General features: G+C 40.1%; 1 protein-coding gene and 1 long non-coding RNA gene across 4 annotated transcripts in view; one reads left to right on the top strand and one right to left on the bottom strand.

Moving 5' to 3' along the window:
* Positions 1-17,905, bottom strand: part of tmem178bb (transmembrane protein 178Bb) — a 67,447-nt gene that overhangs the window by 24,971 nt on the left and 24,571 nt on the right. For both annotated transcript variants that reach the window (XM_061761862.1, XM_061761863.1), the window contains one exon: positions 11,890-12,003. In XM_061761862.1, coding sequence (XP_061617846.1) covers positions 11,890-12,003 — 114 coding nt within the window. The remainder of the gene's footprint in view (positions 1-11,889; positions 12,004-17,905) is intronic.
* Positions 1-17,905, top strand: part of LOC133471844 (uncharacterized) — a 57,052-nt gene that overhangs the window by 15,309 nt on the left and 23,838 nt on the right. The window lies entirely within an intron of this gene.

Raw genomic sequence — 17,905 nt, 5'->3', positions numbered from 1 at the left:
TGCTTTTCCTAAAATCCAGCAGCTATTTGCTACGGCCACACAACAGTAGCTTCCACTAACTCATTCTCAGTTGCTTCAAAAGCAGGTACTCGTGAGTGAAATACAATTGTAGTTTGTAGCCTACTTCAATATGGATTGTAAATTTAAAGGAGACCAGAAAGACTTAACCATTTACATTACGCTGTGTACTGTATATGTGGCACATGGACACATCACTTAATCTAAAAGTGGTACAGTCCGCCCGCATCATGGTCACGTGGGAAACTGTATGTAAATTTATATTGATCTGTCTTTCTGTCATACTGACTGTATCTATCGTATCTACTGTAGATATCAAAACTATTGTACTTACTGTATCTATTATTTCTGTATGTTGCATCTGTTATATCTACGGTCTCGTATCGATTGTATATATCATAGCTATGTACCTATTGTATCTTACAGTACAATATGTTGGAAGCTTCTCAATATGAACAAGGTAGTATGAACATCAAGTACAGTAATTAAACACAAATCCTTAGACATTCCTTCATTGTATCCTTCTCACAGCCACTGCAAGGTCTTATAACTCTTTTTGTGCGTCTTCTTGGCAACAGTGAAGTGAAAAACTGGGAATTACGGCACACATTTTCAAACAGTGGTGTCAATAAATCCGTCTCCAGTGTATTAGCTCGCGGCGGGCGCATTGTAACAAACAGCCACGCTGCCAAACTGCAGATTGAAATGAAGTCTCTGTGTATGGACTTGAGCTCATAGTGGATAGACTGATAGCAATGATCGACTCCCAAAATGTAAATGAACTGTTAATCTTTGCAAGGGTAATTGGACAGGGCACTATTTGTGTAATCGACTGTCAAGTGGCATTAGGTTTGAATGCTTAAAAGTCACGGGTTCTTTTGTTTGCTTTACAATTATATTAAAAGACAGATCATAATCAGTTGTGATATTTATACATGGTCATTAAAAGTAGCTTCAGGTAGTCTTAGAGTACCAGTCAAGCATGAATGGGACTTGCGGGTGGAGGTTTGAAAGACTTCAATAAAATGGCAAATTAGACCAGGCATTTGGCTGGTTAACAGCAGTCACTGCCGTTTTATACACTTAACACTTTTTTGTCCACAAATTGCCTGCCCACCCATCAAATGTGAAATTAAACAACCAAGTAAATCTTTTGTTGGCACTAGCTCAGCAGTAAATGCATAATATCTTCTTTAAAAAAAAAAAACCCCATAGGAGACTCAGGTACAGTATCCACAGCATTATGCAGACTATGTACGTGCAAAATCCCTTAGCTTGTTTTGCCATGATAATTAGCCAGTGTTTATTGCGCTAAGCCTCGAACTATGCAGCCTTTTTTCATCCATCTGACTAACATGCTCCCATGTTGCTCTGGGGACTTTCTCGCATGATGCACCGTCGAGACTCAAACGGGGGTGATGTCAATCATTTACATACTGCATACATGGAATCAAAAATTAGAGATAAATCATTGTAATCCTTTTGTTCAAATCTTTGTATATTGGTGTCTTGGCTTATGAGTTTAATTCCTATCGTGAACATGCTAGTAACTCAAAAGACTCGTATCGCAAATGATTTTTTTCCCCCCATTGAAATGAATGGAAATTATATTCATCTGTTCCAGCCCCCCAAAACAAACAACAACATAAATGTTGTAACATGTTTTAATAAGAAAAAGATAATTCTACAGTATTGTACTTCATAAAAACATTAATAACAACATAGTTTTTTTGCATCATGATTTCATGCTTTATTAAATGGGCCTCCTTCTGTTGTGCACGCTTTGGCCACCAGTGGCCAGTATAATACAGACAATAGATACAATACACTTGGATTTGATGGTGTAACATAAAGACCATCACAACTAAGGTGCAGTAATATTATTCATTTTTTGCAGAAGACAAATAATACAGTATATCCCTGTGAGAATTGTTATATTGTCTGTCTACATTTTTTACCGCACTGTTAAAATATCTGTTGCTTTAAGGGTTATAACTTACAGCAACATAAATCATCACCACTATCTAGAACTAACATTTTTCCTCACAACTTAAGACAAAAAAAATCATTCATGCGATGGATCGTATGTTGTGAAAATTGTAAGTTGAAATACCACTTACATAGCACATTTACCTCTATACAAATGTAGCTGATATTCTGCTATCACCTTCACAGTTATATTTCTTTCATGACTAATGCAAGTCAACACAGCGTGGAGAACTTTCCACATTAAAAGATTATTTTAAGCTGAAAGCAATTAGACCCACTGAGTACCGGAGATGTTTACAGTTCATATGATGGAATTTCATATTATGTTAGCTACAGTCAAATTTCTCTGGGTTTATTGGAGACTGCAGCTTCGCTTTTGCATCGAGCATTTAAAAAATGGGGATTTCTAGTCATTGTATTTATTCATATGATACAAGATGGCGATTACCATTCAAGGAGGAACGATCGACTATTTTGGATAACGTAAGGAAGTTCTGTTTCCAAATGTTCTCAGAAAAATAAACACTGAAGTAAAAAAATCGACTTCAGTGCAGAAATTGTCAGTGCCTAGCTAACAGGGCGCCACTGTTGCCACTGCATTGTGAAATTACAACAAGGTGCAGTGCAGACACGAGCACAAAAGGGACTTCACCATTCCACATCCTCGCACCTTTTCAAACACGTGAGCCCGTCGTTTGAGTAAGAGTGGCTTTTGCCGACAAATCCCACTAAACCCGAAGCTTGATCCAGGGGCTACAGTGACTCACACACTCTCGACTGCGCGTGCATGAGACGTGGCAGAATTTCTTCTCCGGCTCTTCCGCTTTGAATGGAAATGTGGAGAAGAAGGGGATGTGAAGACCTATTTTCAGTAGGCTCATTTGCAAAATAAAAAAATTAATAAATAAAAGGATTATCTACATGGATAAATATAGACGGGATTAGCAGAACCGTCCGATTCTAAATGTGCCACCTCAAATACTGCATCTATTACATTTTTTATTACATCTCACCTGAGATGGCCTTCCAGGGCAAGGTTATTAAAATGATCACCTCTAGGTGGTGCTGAATTAAAAAAAAAAAAAAAAAGCTCAAATATTCATGATGCAGATATGATGCTAAGAAGGCATGCTCCCGGAACATGAGTTGCTTGGAGCCAAACTTTTGGGTGAGATGTTATATTAGCTGTCCTACTTTTGGGGTTGTTCAATAAAGATACGAGTGTATGCTTCTTTCGTAAATTTGCTGTTTTGTGTGGCTATAAAATTGTAAAACAGAATTATAGTCTTTATAGTCTTACGTATGGCATTATACATAAAAGAAAATCTTAAAAATTCTGTCTAAATTATTTATTTTAAAAAAAAATCAATCTGCTCTTAGCGTCACAATTGCTTGTTTTTTTCTCCAGTATGCAGCTCTCTGGTTCTCATGTTGGTTACACCTTTAAATAGTATAGACAAATGCATAGTAACATGAGGTACGTGATGACATTTTTAAATATTCACAATGCAGATAAGACGCTAAGAAGGCGTGTAGGAACAAGAGTTTGGATTGTTATATTTAGCGTCCCATTTTTGGGGTTGTTTCATAAAGCTTCAGGATATGCCTCCTTACCCAATTTGCGGTTTCCTCCACATTATTCCAACTGAGCTATAAAGCAGCAATTAGATCCCACATCCTCTTTAAGTGACAGTAATGAAAAATGGCCTCGTTTTGCTTCCACATCCAGAGGAGAGGCTTTAGGCCAACGGAGGAATATACACACACATTGGCTCACAATTTTTCTCAGGTGTGATTTTTGTTCCCGTGAATATGAATTCTCCCAAATCCCCATCTAGCTTTTTTAAGGTCTCAATCTCTGATTGCCGCCAGTGACAGGGGATATTACAGTGGGAGGATTTTTCTATGCACTGGCTCGAAAATGTACATTTACACATGTGAATGTGATTTTATTGACTAAATCGTAAAAAAAAAAAAAAAAAAAAAAACACAAATAGAGCATGCATAATATTGTCAACAAATGTCTTATTTGGTTGCTTTTTTGTGATAATGAGTGGTTTCTTTTTACAAGCTCAATTTTGATTGAAAGAAAAGACATCGTTGTGTGGAACAAAATAGATATATCACAAATGTGAGTACACCTCTCACGTTTTTGTAAATATTTTATGATATTTTCAATGGACAACACTGAAGAAATGTCAAATTGCTACAAGTCGGTGTGCTGCTTAAATAATCAAAACAACTAAACACGCAGTCATTAACGACTAAACAGCTGGCAACAAAAGTTACTTCACCCCTAAGTGAAAACGTCCAAATCCCACATCACATTTTAACCATTCTGGTGACCACAGTGGATGATTTAAGAATATACAGTAGGAAATTATTGATTTTCTAGCTTCTTTTAGTTTTCCAATTGATTGTTTTTCCACGCACAAACAGCTCTTGGTTTTAATGTTAGTTACATCTCTAACTGGTAGACATTCACAGTGTGTATTTGTCATATTGTTACACTTGTATGACAGTTACAATAAACTGCACAATTCAAATGTTACATAAAATAAAGATTTTACCAGTTTGACCCTGCAACATTTGTTCCTAGGGGAATTTTTGTTTTTATTAGGCTTAGACCTTCGAGATTCCGCTCTCTGTATTTGCTTCAGCCATGCCCTTGCTTCAGTTGTGTCACCGTGTCGGTCCGAGAGTATCACTGGGGAGTTGCCTGACCTGGCAGCGCTTTGTTTTCAGCCACGGGCCTCCTGATGCTCACGCTCACGCTCAAGCACATCTCATCACCGAACACGAGCACGGCACAATGCGAGTGGTGAGTGAGTCAGGTAGGCATGATAGTGCACACAGTGTGCTAACCTGGCAGCCCACGCTGTGCACTTCTTGTCAAGGCTGACCAGTTCGTGGACCTTACGGTGTAATCCACGTTCGGCATCAGTGAATTTTCTTTAAATTAGCAGAGAGACTAGCTGAGCTAATTATTTTGGTGGAATCAATTGAATAGGAATCTAGTAAGTCATAGTGACAGACAGACAGACAGACAGACAGACAGACAGACAGACAGACAGACAGACAGACAGATAGATAGATAGATAGATAGATAGATAGATAGATAGATAGATAGATAGATAGATAGATAGATAGATAGATAGATAGATAGAGATTCTCACGTTTGCGATAGATTTGCAACTGGGTCGATAAATCCATTCTTTTGCACCACTTTCTCTGATCTCAAAATAAAAAGCAATGCTCATGGCGGAGTCCACATTTAGTTTTGAATGTGGCTTGAAGAATTTAATAAATATCCCCATAGTCCCATCTGTATAGGCGGAAGGACACAGGGCGGAAGGGAACGGGAAAACAATTGTGCAGCAGGGATCTAATTTTACACATGCAAATGATCAGTAGATCTTAGAGGGAATCAAAATCAATGTGTGTTTATATGAGCCACAGTGACCCGCCAAAAAACAAGGCTGTTTGTCTTCTTACTCTACCTGCGACACACACTCGCACACACGCTTCTGAAGCATTTTCAAAACAAACGATAAATAAATACATCTACAGCTGTTTTAAAGAGACGCTCTGATTTGCACATTCATCATATTTGTTGAGTGTAGGTTTTCCTTTTCCGACAACATCAATACTGTTTAGCAGCCGAGGGTCGCATTTCAAATTTCCTGTCATCTCACCTGCACAGAGAGTTCTGTACCACGAGTCAGTAGCAATTTTTGGGTTGGATTTGGATTGAAAATAACAATTAACCTTTATATACTGTTTGGACAAATTTGATCCATTTTGACATTTGACAGCAATACAAAGACCATGGAAAATTAACAGTATGTAAGGGTTAAGTGGAATGAAAAGTATGATAGAAATTGACCGATGTTATCGGATTTATCTTTTAACTTGGTGAAGCAGCATTGGACCGTCAAGAGCTCTCTGGCCATTTTCCACATTCTAACGTATGCTCCCTGCTCCTTGCGAGTGTTTTCATTTTGTATTTGTGCGTTTTGCTGCCTGTCCCGTTCAGCTCAAAGTGCATCTCTGTTATTTTTTTCACAGTCAAATTTCAATCAACACGAAGCAAATAATTGCCCAAGTGATGACTTGTAACTCGAAAAACTTGAACATCGCGGCCCTCGTAAGTCAAGGTAGCACTGTCAAAGTGGTTAAATAGGCCATCCGTCCTTTTTCTAGAGCACGTCAGGTTCTTCAGGTTGAGTGAGCTCAAGCCTATCCCAGTTGTCTTCGGCCCAATCACAGGACACATACAGACAAACAAACATCGAGACTCACATTCACAAACGTCAGTTTTCCGTAATACGGTATCCCTTTCATAAACCATGTCTTGTATGATAGACTTAACCTTATGTGCTAAAACCTTAATAGACAGATCAAACACTCGAAGCTTTTTAGAAAGCCAGGATCCAAATGACCCTCACAGCATAATATTCCTCTATTTATATCCTGTGTCGGAACACAGTGCCTGACCAACTTCCTGTCTAGCGCTTCCCTCTGGTCTGGATCCACATATGGATGAGCACTGATGAATCACTGAGCCTGAAGGCTTGTTCACATGAATGGGCACTGATTTCCCGATTTGGCCTAATCCGTGGAACCCGATTAACATAACAGGGGCGCATCCACGACTGCCAGCGACGTATTCCGCAAGGTTTCTGTACCCTCTTGATGATACTTACTGGTATTCGCCGCCAATTGTGAGCAAATACCTCAGGATTCGGTCCTGTTTGTGTTTGAGTGACAAAGCGCCACTTATGATGCCAATCAAAAGCCCTTTCACCATGTCTAAATATGGAAACAAACTCATTTATAATGATTGAATGTATAATTGCCTTCTGTTTAGCATAATTGCTTCGATGTCACGTTTGATGGCGGATCCCATTTCTGGTATCAGATGATTAAGTGAGATACATATTGGATATTTTTAGATGGCAAGATTCCGGAACTCTGCGGGTAATTGCATGTGCATTTGTGTTTCATCTTCTTTCATCATGTCTAAAATAAGCAGGATATTTCACTGTTGGCATTGCACACTGTGAGCTGATAGGATAATCATAATTTGGCTTGTTCCAATGACTGTGTTAGTAAAGTGGAAAAACAGCAATATATACCAACTGAACTGCAAATTTTTCTCTCCGGGCCTGTTATGGTTGTACAAAGGAGTGGAACAACAGCAGAATATGCACTGTCCCCTAATTGATATGCTCTCAGGGCCCCCATGTGCACAACCCTAATTATATCACCAGGCTTATGGAAAATGTACCTTTTAATTGTCGGGTCATAAAATGTGAAATTAAATAACCAAGTTAATCTTTTGTTTGGTTAAGTGGTTATGGTTAAATTCGCCAGTGGTGGCTTTGCGCAAGTGCTATTCATTTGCAGACTTGACGTGGACTTGTGAAAATCTTCTATGGAGGGACTCTCAGGGTCTCCAGAAGTTTACAGTAACACAACAAAAATTGCTAGATTTGTTGTTCATCATTTTGGTTGCCATGGTAACTAAAGCCATACTCGGTGTTTGCATGAGACGGAACCAGTCCCCCAAACCCGACTGATTTCAACCTGAGTGTGACGCAATACTTTATCCTTTGTGTTTTTTGATTGTCAGATTATGTGGAAAGAAATTCTCCTTAATAGATATTAAAGACCTAAAGTGGTCACACACAGTCCGGCTTTAGGGTTGTAAAAGTGACAACAGAGCATTCATTGAAATCTATCACGATGTGTAGGACAGAGTGGTATCATGCAGTGGATGTGTGTCGGAGAACCCACAGTCAGTGGCCTTAAGTCGAATCAGTGGGTCATTATTGAAGTTAAGACGTACTGTAAGTCATGCTATGATACGGTTATGGAAATACTCTTGAGTTTCTAAAATATTGGGCACTGCTTGGATAGAACTGATGTTGCACTAGGCCATCAACGATATTGTATTAGAGCCTCTGTTGTATCGAGTCAATGAGACCGACAAATAAGTGAGAGTCAAATTCCTATGTATTAACTGGAGAATTTAGTGGTAATTCTCATAAAATATGGTGGAATCAGAAGATTTTCCTTTAATTTGAGCGAGATTATGCAAAAACGATTTGATAATCGATGGTCCAATTAAAAACTGTTTCAAGAGCCTTTTTGTTTACCAACCCAACCCAAGTTTGAGGGATCAACCACTAAAGATTTGTTGTACTCGATTATCATGTGCTGAAAGTCGAGTTAAAGTCGAGTAATCGATGATGTCATTGATATGTTTCAGCACATAACAGAAGTCGAAGGTCCAAAAACAGGTGATCAGCGATTAGTCAACATCAAGCTTCAAAACTCAATGTTGACTAGTCGACTACAGCGGTTTTTCTTGTTTAAAAAAACACATCACAGAGAAATTGTGTTTTTGGCATTTCCTTTTATTTCCATCCAACAATTTTCCGTACCGCTTCTCCTCACTAGGGTGGCGGGCGTGCTGGAGCCTATCACAGCTGACTCTGGGCGAGAGGCGGGGTACACCCTGAACTGGTCGACAGCCAATCGGAGTCCATTAATTTCAATGGGGTAAATTGATTTGATAGATACATACAAAAGCGGAAGTGTCGAAAGCCTAGCATGCACATCATAATCGGCCATTTTGAACTCTATTCCCCCTTTGGCTGGTTAACTGGTGTCTCCAAAAGATTATCCTGACAGATGACCTGTGGTGTTGAGTGTATATGTTAATCCTGTTTAATATTTCCAATTTCTAGCCTTGAGTCCTTCAATATTATGTTATATAGATGACCAGGTACTCGAAATGGTACCCTGTAGTGGAAGAGAGTGAGTAAAGCTGGTACAAAGCTGATACTAAGCATTGGCAAAACGGAGTGATCAATGTAGGGTTTCGAGGTTTATCAGCTTGGCGGCATGAAAGAAACCTGCGCTGCAATGAATTGATGCCGCTCAATGAGTTAAAGCCCTGTCATCTTCACACAAGCCCGTTCGGATGGGAAATCGAGGAGGAGTGGCCAAGACCTATTCCGTCGGTACCTTTTGGATTATACGCCATCACTTGCGGTGTGAGCTTTTAAGGTTCCTTTTGAAGTCACAAAATCCCTAAGCTGTGGTGTTAGAAAACCTACAGCATCAAAAGTGTACGCCTGCTCTGCATGTGTGACAGACAATTGAGGCGGTAGACGGGATATTGCGTAAGCAGTCTGTTGCTTTGATGTTCTGCGGTAATCGAAAGATTTGTATTTTGGTTCCTAACAGCATTGCCGTCACAAGTCTTTATTTTCTTTTTCTTTTTGACTGACAGAAACAAATGAGTATCGTGTTCATCCTCGAGTGTTGCTAGCGGCCTCTGCGTCACCCCGCTGTTTCCTCGAATCTGTGTGTGTGTCTCAGGCCTGGCCGAGTTCAATTTCACACACTTCATGAAAAGCCAGACCAGGTTGTCATTCTTACTTAATCCATACAAGGCCCAAGGCAGCGTGGGTGGATTTGGTCCATGGCGTCTCTGGAGTTGAACCGCAAACTATTCAACTCTGCCTGCTGACCAAATAGCTTCAAAGTGGGGTTACTCATACGGAAAAGCGCTGCTCCTCGGGTGCTGTAGGCTTTGCATGGGAGTTAATGGTGACATATGGGAATTTATAATAATTTAAGGTTATTAACTGACAGTTGCAGGTTGGTCTACTACAGGGAACTTGCAGAACTGTCGTTAACCATTACTGTATGAATGATTAACTCATAAAATAGGGATGGGCAATTTTTTCCCATATTTCCCCCCCCCGCCTAGAAAATTAAGGATTTCACTCAAGTTCATGCCTATTCAAAGTCGAACTTATATTAACCTAACATGGTTGTTTTTTTTTATGTTGAATTTCGAGATTCGGATCCAGAATCTCTCGATTGTGAGATCGAAATAGTTAAGATGGATTTTTACTTATGCGACAATGACCTGGCTAATGACTAATCAGAATCTAAGCACTGGTTTAGAATTTATTGACATTTCAATTGAATAAATACAGTTGACCTTGACTGTGAATGATTCACTTCAACCCAGTTCCTTGAAGAATCTCAGTGGGTCATTCAGTGCTGTCCAATGAGTCTGATCGAGTAGCAAGCGCAAATGCTTAGTCATCGGACAGAGATTTGTTTACCTGCCCTTTTGCTATTTACATTTGTCGCTTTCACGCCGGAGCGACTGGCCTTCGGTTCAGGAGCGGGAGCGTTATCTCACGCTGATATCCTGAGCGGCTAGACCCAGTAATAAGGACATTAAACATCTACGGCTGCACAAAGGTGACCTTCTCGTCGCAAATATGAGCTACAGTATGTGTTTTCAGGAGCAGGCCACGATATAGCGGAGATGTAAACATCTTTCAATGCGCGTGGGTGTCATAAAATCATATCATATCATAAAATGCTTGGAAGTAAGCCAAGTACTCACATTTAAATAGGCAGCAGAGGTTCTGTTATTTATATCAATGTATAAGATGCCATGTGTCCTTCACTGTAGATGAAAAGCTTCTTAATGTGCTGTTGGGGACCTCTATTGATCGATTTTCTATTGTGCCTGTCCTCATTAGGGTGAGGTGGACTTGGGGCGAGAAGCGGGGCACACATATACAAACAAGCATTGACATTCACATTTACAGCTATGGACAATTTATCTATTTATCCATTTTCCATATCGCATATCCTCATAAGGCTTACTTCCACAATGTCAAGTCAATTTCTCTTGTGTTTCTATTACAAATTTCATTTGTGGAATTAATGAACACTTAGGACGTCAGTTTTGATCCAGCGTGATCCACAATCACATTATGTTAGACTTTGATTTCATCAGCCCATGGAGCAGCGGGAGGGCTGGTCTCCAACAGCGCTGTTGGATTCTATGAGCTCGCGTACGAAATGCGGTCAGAGGGATATACAGTACGAGAAATCCAGTTTTTTGAGGACACCTGACATGCTCAGCCTCTTCCTTTAGGGGCTGTTGTGCAGCTAGCTCAGTGGTCGACAGGCCACCGAGCCAAGGGGAAACACGCACTGACCTCATACTGTCACTGTTTCCTGTTGCCGTCTGACTAGTCACTGGCTGCCAGGTGCCAGGGCTTGAGAACAGCAACTTCTCTTTGCTCAAATTCTCGGCAGACTCTGCTGTCTGTCTTCTTCCCTATGTAGTTTGCTTTCATTTCTAACACTATTTTATAGCACGTACAGACGCAATTAAAAAGAAATATTTACTACTGTATATACTATAACTGTAAAACTATTTCAAAAATGTTTTCATATGTTGTCCATTGTGTGCGGGTCTGGACTAACAGTACTCAAAATCTCACCAATTTTTTTTTTTTTTGTATCCTGGCAAAAAAGTGACACCTTTTAAGGAGACGGGACTTCCCATAATTGATTTTAAAAAGAGCGGCACGGTGGCCGACTGGTTAGAGCGTCAGCCTCACAGTTCTGAGGACCCGGGTTCAATCCCTGGCCCCGCCTGTGTGGAGTTTGCATGTTCTCCCCGTGCCTGTGTGGGTTTTCTCCGGGCACTCCGGTTTCCTCCCACATCCCAAAAACATGCATGAATTGGAGACTCTAAATTGCCCGTAGGCATGACTGTGAGTGCGAATGGTTGTTTGTTCCTATGTGCCCTGCGATTGGCTGGCAACCAGTTCAGGGTGTACCCCGCCTCCTGCCCGATGACAGCTGGGATAGGCTCCAGCACGAAGCGGCTCAGAAAATGGATGGATGGATGGATGGATTTTAAAAAGGGACCATTCGAGTGGAAATTCAATGGAGGTAAGAAACAAAGCATTTTACTTGATCCAGCTTTTGAACTTGTGATTGCAGTTCACCATAGAACAAAGCCAGTAGTATTGGGAATAGACTTACGGAGGGAGTGCCACTCATCCTGCCTTATCGTCTTGGTGATGTTGTAGGAGAGATTTTTGGGTATTGTGCCTGAGGAGTAGTGGTACTTGATGTAGGAGCATCTTGCGATGGAACCTGCAGAGGGAAAAGGAAACAAACAAAAGAACTGAGTTGATACACAGGCCATTGGTAGTGATTCACATTCATGCAGGAGGCGCAGGCTCAATTCCCAATGCTGAATTGAAACCGGAAGGATGGACGGATCCAAATACTGGGGCCTCGCTGACTCACAGGTTGCATAAGCTCCACACGGATGACACACAGCAGGACTTTATGGAACAAGGGGGGAACGCTTTTCTATGCAAATGGTGATTCAGCTCAGACGTCTGCAGTTGTTGATGAAACAACTAGAAAATGGCACATCGCCGAAAACAACCCCCGACTTGCGTATTGGGCTCTATTGTGAGTCTGGAATAATTACAGCATATGCATGAATGCAAGAGGTGTGATGTTCTTTAAAAACCATTAACTTGTCAATTTGTCAAGACTGTGGGAGTTCTTGGGTCAATGATTGCCAGCAACACTCATTTCTATAAATGTTTGTGTGTTAGATCACACAGAAAGACACACTAAAGGTTCTGAGACGAGAAGAACATTTACTTTCCAAAGTCTGCTGTAGAAAATACATTCATTCATTCATTCTACACAAGTCAGTCTTTTCAAACGTCTTCAGTCTGAAATAACCATATCATATCTTAATTAGATGTATGGCTACATGCTTTAAATGGGGGGGAAAATAGCGTCATGCGTTAGATAACATGAAAAATCTAAATCCAGCATCTTATATACCGGTTAATGGTAGGACAAATTTGAAATCAATAACTAATATTTTGGTTTTTGTTTGTTTTTTGTGCAATTTTAAAGAAAAAATATGACAATTCTGCCTTTAAAAAAAGTATTCAAATTCAACCTATATAATAAATCAAATATAATATTTTCACCAGGACACACCAACCTTCAAAAGTGACTTTTCAGCTTGGACCACATTGCCTTTCGCATAGACAGTAAATGTTTATTCCTAGATTGTAATTTAATGGCTGGTGCTTTTCTTTGAACACCATTACAGCATGTCCGCTGTAATTATCTCTGGCGAGACTGCCAGGCTTACTGAACACTATATTATCACAGTCCTGGGAGATTTGAACTGCACAAACAGAGATCATCAGGATATTGGTAGCCCCGCACCCCCATCCAGCCTCCACTCTGTTTGTCCTGCAGCCATGCGCAGACCCTGAAGATCGCAACATCTGATAACGATAATTAGCCTTTCATGGCTGTCACTGCTGCAGTCAGCACCCATTTGCTCTTATAGAGATTTTGATTATGATAGTAATTTTAAAAAAAATGTGCCTCTAAAATTGTTACAGCGACGTATCCATCGCTTTTGCCGCAGGCAAATGTTTGAAAATAAAAGGTGAGCAAAATCATGCCAACGCATTCCTTGGAGAATTTGGTAGCAGGCTGTACGCAAGGTTAAACAGTACTCAGTGGTACAGTAACTTTTCTTCATGCCAGAGCAAAATGGAAAAGCCGACTCTTGTCGTTTCCCAATGTTTATAACGGTAATTTAGATATTACACAAAATACACAAACTCAGACCTTAAAGGTTAGTTTCTTTTTCAATGTTGTCGTTGTTTCATTTGAGCCAACCTTAATATCGGAACCTGATTATTTTCGGTACATACCGTATACCAAGGGTTGAAATGATTAGTCAACTGGTCGATGAGTCGACTTTCCTCCTCCGCATGGACGTTTAAAGCTTCAAGTCGACTAATTGCTTGTCACCTTTTTGGCCTCTTGTCTTCTAATCGGACATATAAGCTTTGTGTCATGGTGAGTTGTGTTTTTAATCTTTTTTTTTAAATTTGTTTCAATCCCAGTCTGCCGTAATATGTCTTTACGTGAACGAGGTCTATGGCGCAAAAAAATGTTGGGCACTACTGTACTGTGCCGATAAGTCTGTTAGTCAACATCAATGTTTTAAACTTGAAGTCAACTAATTGCTAGTCACGTTTTTTGGGGATAATGCCAATCAGGCATTTTCGAAGGGACTTTTGGCCCTTATGTTATGTGCTGATAAAATATCAGTGACGTCATCGATTAATCAACTTACACCCGATTTTCATCATACGATATTCGACTACATAAAATCTTGAGTTGCTCCACCTCTACTGTAAACAACTGAAGTATTTCTGTTTGGATACACTGGTTTTCACATTAGTTTGGATGGCAAATAGTCATGAATCGATTGCACTTGTGTCCAGAAGCAGCATCCCAATACATGCTCCAATAGGGTCTTATAATGCACTATTGATTTATCAGTCGTGTTCATACATGACCTAACACGCACTGACTGAACGCTTGTCCCCAGGCTAGCACCAAGTGTCACCTGCTACCTCAGAACCTTGCCGTCTGGTATCGCGTTTGAAGTAAATCTCTTCTCTTACTCCGTGTGATCCAGGCGACTTTGGACGATGAACTGATGTCACAGTGCGAAAGAGAAAGAGAGAAAAAAAGAGACGATCTAAGGAAGTTGGAGGCTCGGGTTAGGGAGCTCAAATGGATTTTTTTTCTTGACACAAAAGGAAACCACAAAGTGCTGGAGGGATTTCAAATGGGCCAATAATCCCCAACTGTTTGCAGCTCTCCAATAACCAATGAACCCTTGCTCTTTTCTACTCTAAAAGATATACATACATGAAGGAATCCATTATAGGGGATAAAGTACTATAATATAATTGATGTCCACAGGCACTCTCAGATCACTGAAAATACACTATATGATTCATGTAAATGGTGCTCATTGAGAATTGCAGGAATCAATATTGACTTTGTAATTGAACATTTTCATTCGTTTCAAAAGGGGGAAAGGTGATTAGAGCTAAGACTCATCTTGAGTTACATGGAACAAACTAAACTCAGAAGTCAAGGCGCCACTGTATTATGCATGCTATGTTGAGACAGAAAAAAAGTCGAATTTCAGACCCACGCGCTGTGATACTTTATAAAATTCTCTAACTTGAACTATTTAGCCATGCCTCTGTTTTTTTTCTTTTCTTCGATGAGGAGGTCCTCTGAAATCAAGTTCTGGCACAGAGACAATCCTCTCCTGTCAACATGGGCACGACTGCATATATTCAGCTCCTCTGTTCTGCTCTGATGGATGACTAAGCGTAAAGCTCCAAGATGGACCGGATATTTCTCTATCACTGGGGTATTCTCCCTTTCCATAATGTGATACTCATAAGTGGAGCTCGGAGTAAATCAAACATTTTGCTATCCCTCCCCTTACAAGGCGACGCCATCTCGAAAAAGTGGCACAAAAGCATTGTCGCAGAACTAATTAACAGAGCATCTCTTTGGTTCCTCAAGGACTGGGCTTAAAAACACTTCTTGCTTTTCCCCATGTCGTTTTTTTTTTTTTTTTAATCTAATTTAATCGCCACAGGGCCATCCAAGTGCGACACCATAAGAATTTCTCTCTCTCTCTCGTGGGAGATCCGAGCCAAAGCTGGGCTTAAACCACCACCGCCCCTCTAACAAGTGTCAAGTAACAGAGATGCATGAAAAAGATACATGACAAGAGGCTCTATCAATACAGTCAAGCAAATGACCAGGGAGTAGAAATCGGATAAGTAATTTTAGTATTGCTCAGGCAATTTGCTGAGACATCCACTCCTTAGTGATACCACTTCTTATTCGTCCGTGTAGTAGCCAGTGCCCACATTGAGTGACAAGTGTAGAAAGTTGCCATCTGGAGATTTATCGTAATCGACACGACTTGTCTCAGAATGCCAAACAAACTGCAGGAATAAGCCCAAAAAGTGTGAAGACTACCATGCTGTGTATGCTTTAAAAAAAATATTATTTAAAAATCGACTGTCTGCCCATCACAGATTTTGGTGACCACAAATTACACAATGTATATTGAGTATGTGAAGAATTGTTAAATTGTCTGTCTACATGTGTCGCTGCATTATTGATGTTCAGATATCCGTTGCTTAAACACATCATTGCTATTTACATGAGCCCATGTATGGCATTTTGCATTGCGTGTTAGCATTAAGCTATCAGACGCTCATAAAACAGTGATGTGGTTTGGTTAAATACGCAACGTGTAATTGTCTTTCTTGTATGTTTAGTTTGACAGTAAATTTCAACTGGGAGTGGCAATAAATGGCTTCCAAAAATCGTCAGGGCGATGTCTCTCATCTGGAAAAATGTTGGGTCACTCACCACTTTATATGTAACCTCTCGCAACCATCCGGTCAGCTGCAAGACTGTTATCAAATGCCCGATTGATACGGATGTTAATTCTGCTCTGAAATGAGCGCACTTGCATGTAAAAGCCTTCATGAACAAGAGGGCGAGAAGTGGGAATAATGTAATTCCATGCTGGCCATCCATTTCATATCCTGCTGCATCAATCACCGTGCGCTCGCCTTCCCTCTGAGGTGTTCCGTTCACACTTTCATTTCCTGCTCTCCGAGGGAGTGTGACATTCTCCACTGCTTGTGGACACCAGAAAAGCTTAATCCTGAGCATTTTTGCTCGGTTATTTTTTTTTATTTTTTAAAGCATTTTGCACCGAGTGCACACATCACATTATACAAGATTACACCCCTTTGCCAAGAAGCAGTGCCACGACGGCAGGTGCATATTGCTTCCGCTCTCCCAGAATGGATTTCCAACTCAGTCATTTTAGCTAAATTGCCCTTCAGCCTTGCACAAACATCTCGGAGCAGACACAATTTCCATTCTCATAAGTGGAGAGACTGTACTATAGGAGTGGAAGGGTGCACAACTGTCTATGGGAAAGAATCTGCCCTGTCCTATACTACTGTTTTATGTCAGCTGTAGACCAGTGCTTCTTAAAGGGTGGTACCAGTACCACTTGTAGTATGCGGGATTCCTCTGGCAATACAAGAAAGACTCACTGAATTAAATGTTCAAACTGTGCATACTGTAATACAGTTGCTAAACATTTTAATCCAGTGCAGTATATTTGTTAAGTACAGTTCAGTTTCGTTTAACTTTAACTACGACAAAGAAGAGCTCTGTACGTACCTTTTTCTTTGTCTTTTTTTTCCACATTTTCATACTTTTTTTCCTTTATATGTCAAAATGCATTGCTTTTAAGCTCCATAAATGTACTAAAGTTTAACATAAAGTTGATATTGTGCATAGTTTGGTCCCAAATGCATGTCTGTATCTACCGGTATTCCAGTTCTTGAGATACTGCATATGCAGTAGTTACTTTTACAGACTCGGGAGAGCAAAATGGGTCTATAAGCCAAAATGTTTAAAATATAGATTTTTTTTTTTTTTTTTTTAATGTATAAATGTATTAAAGTTGAGTATAAATATGGATATTGTAGACATGGCAAAAGCATGCCTGTAGCTATTATAGTTCTTCAGATACAGCATGTAAAATAGTTATAAAGGACATCAGAAGCGGGATTTGAAGAGTTTATGCACCAGTACCAAATTTCATTCTTGTGTCTTCATTTGAACAATTCTGACACATATCTGCTCCACTATTACAATTAGTAGCTTTCAAAATGCTATTTTGTGACCACCAGAATCCTCATGTACATCAGAATCAGAATCAGAATCAGAATCATCTTTATTTGCCAAGTATGTCCAAAAGACACAAGGAATTTGTCTCCGGTAGTTGGAGCCGCTGTAGTACAACAGACGGTCAATTTACAGAACACTTTGGAGACAAAGACATTGACAAAAAACAATTGTGCAAAAAGATGCAGCGTCCTCTAGCACTTAGAGCAGTTCGAATGACTAATATTGCAATAGTCCGGTGCAATGACCATTGTGCATTATAGTCTAATTGTGACAGCAGCTGCTATGTTCGAAGAACTTCTCTCTCCGACTAGAAATGAAAAAGATGGTGTTTCCTAATGTTTATTACAATAATGTCACAAATATTGCCACAGTCCCTCTTACATGGGTTTAGCACTCA

The sequence above is a fragment of the Phyllopteryx taeniolatus genome, chromosome 22, assembly GCF_024500385.1.
Source record: "Phyllopteryx taeniolatus isolate TA_2022b chromosome 22, UOR_Ptae_1.2, whole genome shotgun sequence".
Lineage (NCBI taxonomy): Eukaryota > Metazoa > Chordata > Actinopteri > Syngnathiformes > Syngnathidae > Phyllopteryx > Phyllopteryx taeniolatus.
The sequence above is the reverse complement of the archived record's forward strand: the minus strand, read 5'-3'. Positions and strand labels throughout refer to the sequence as shown.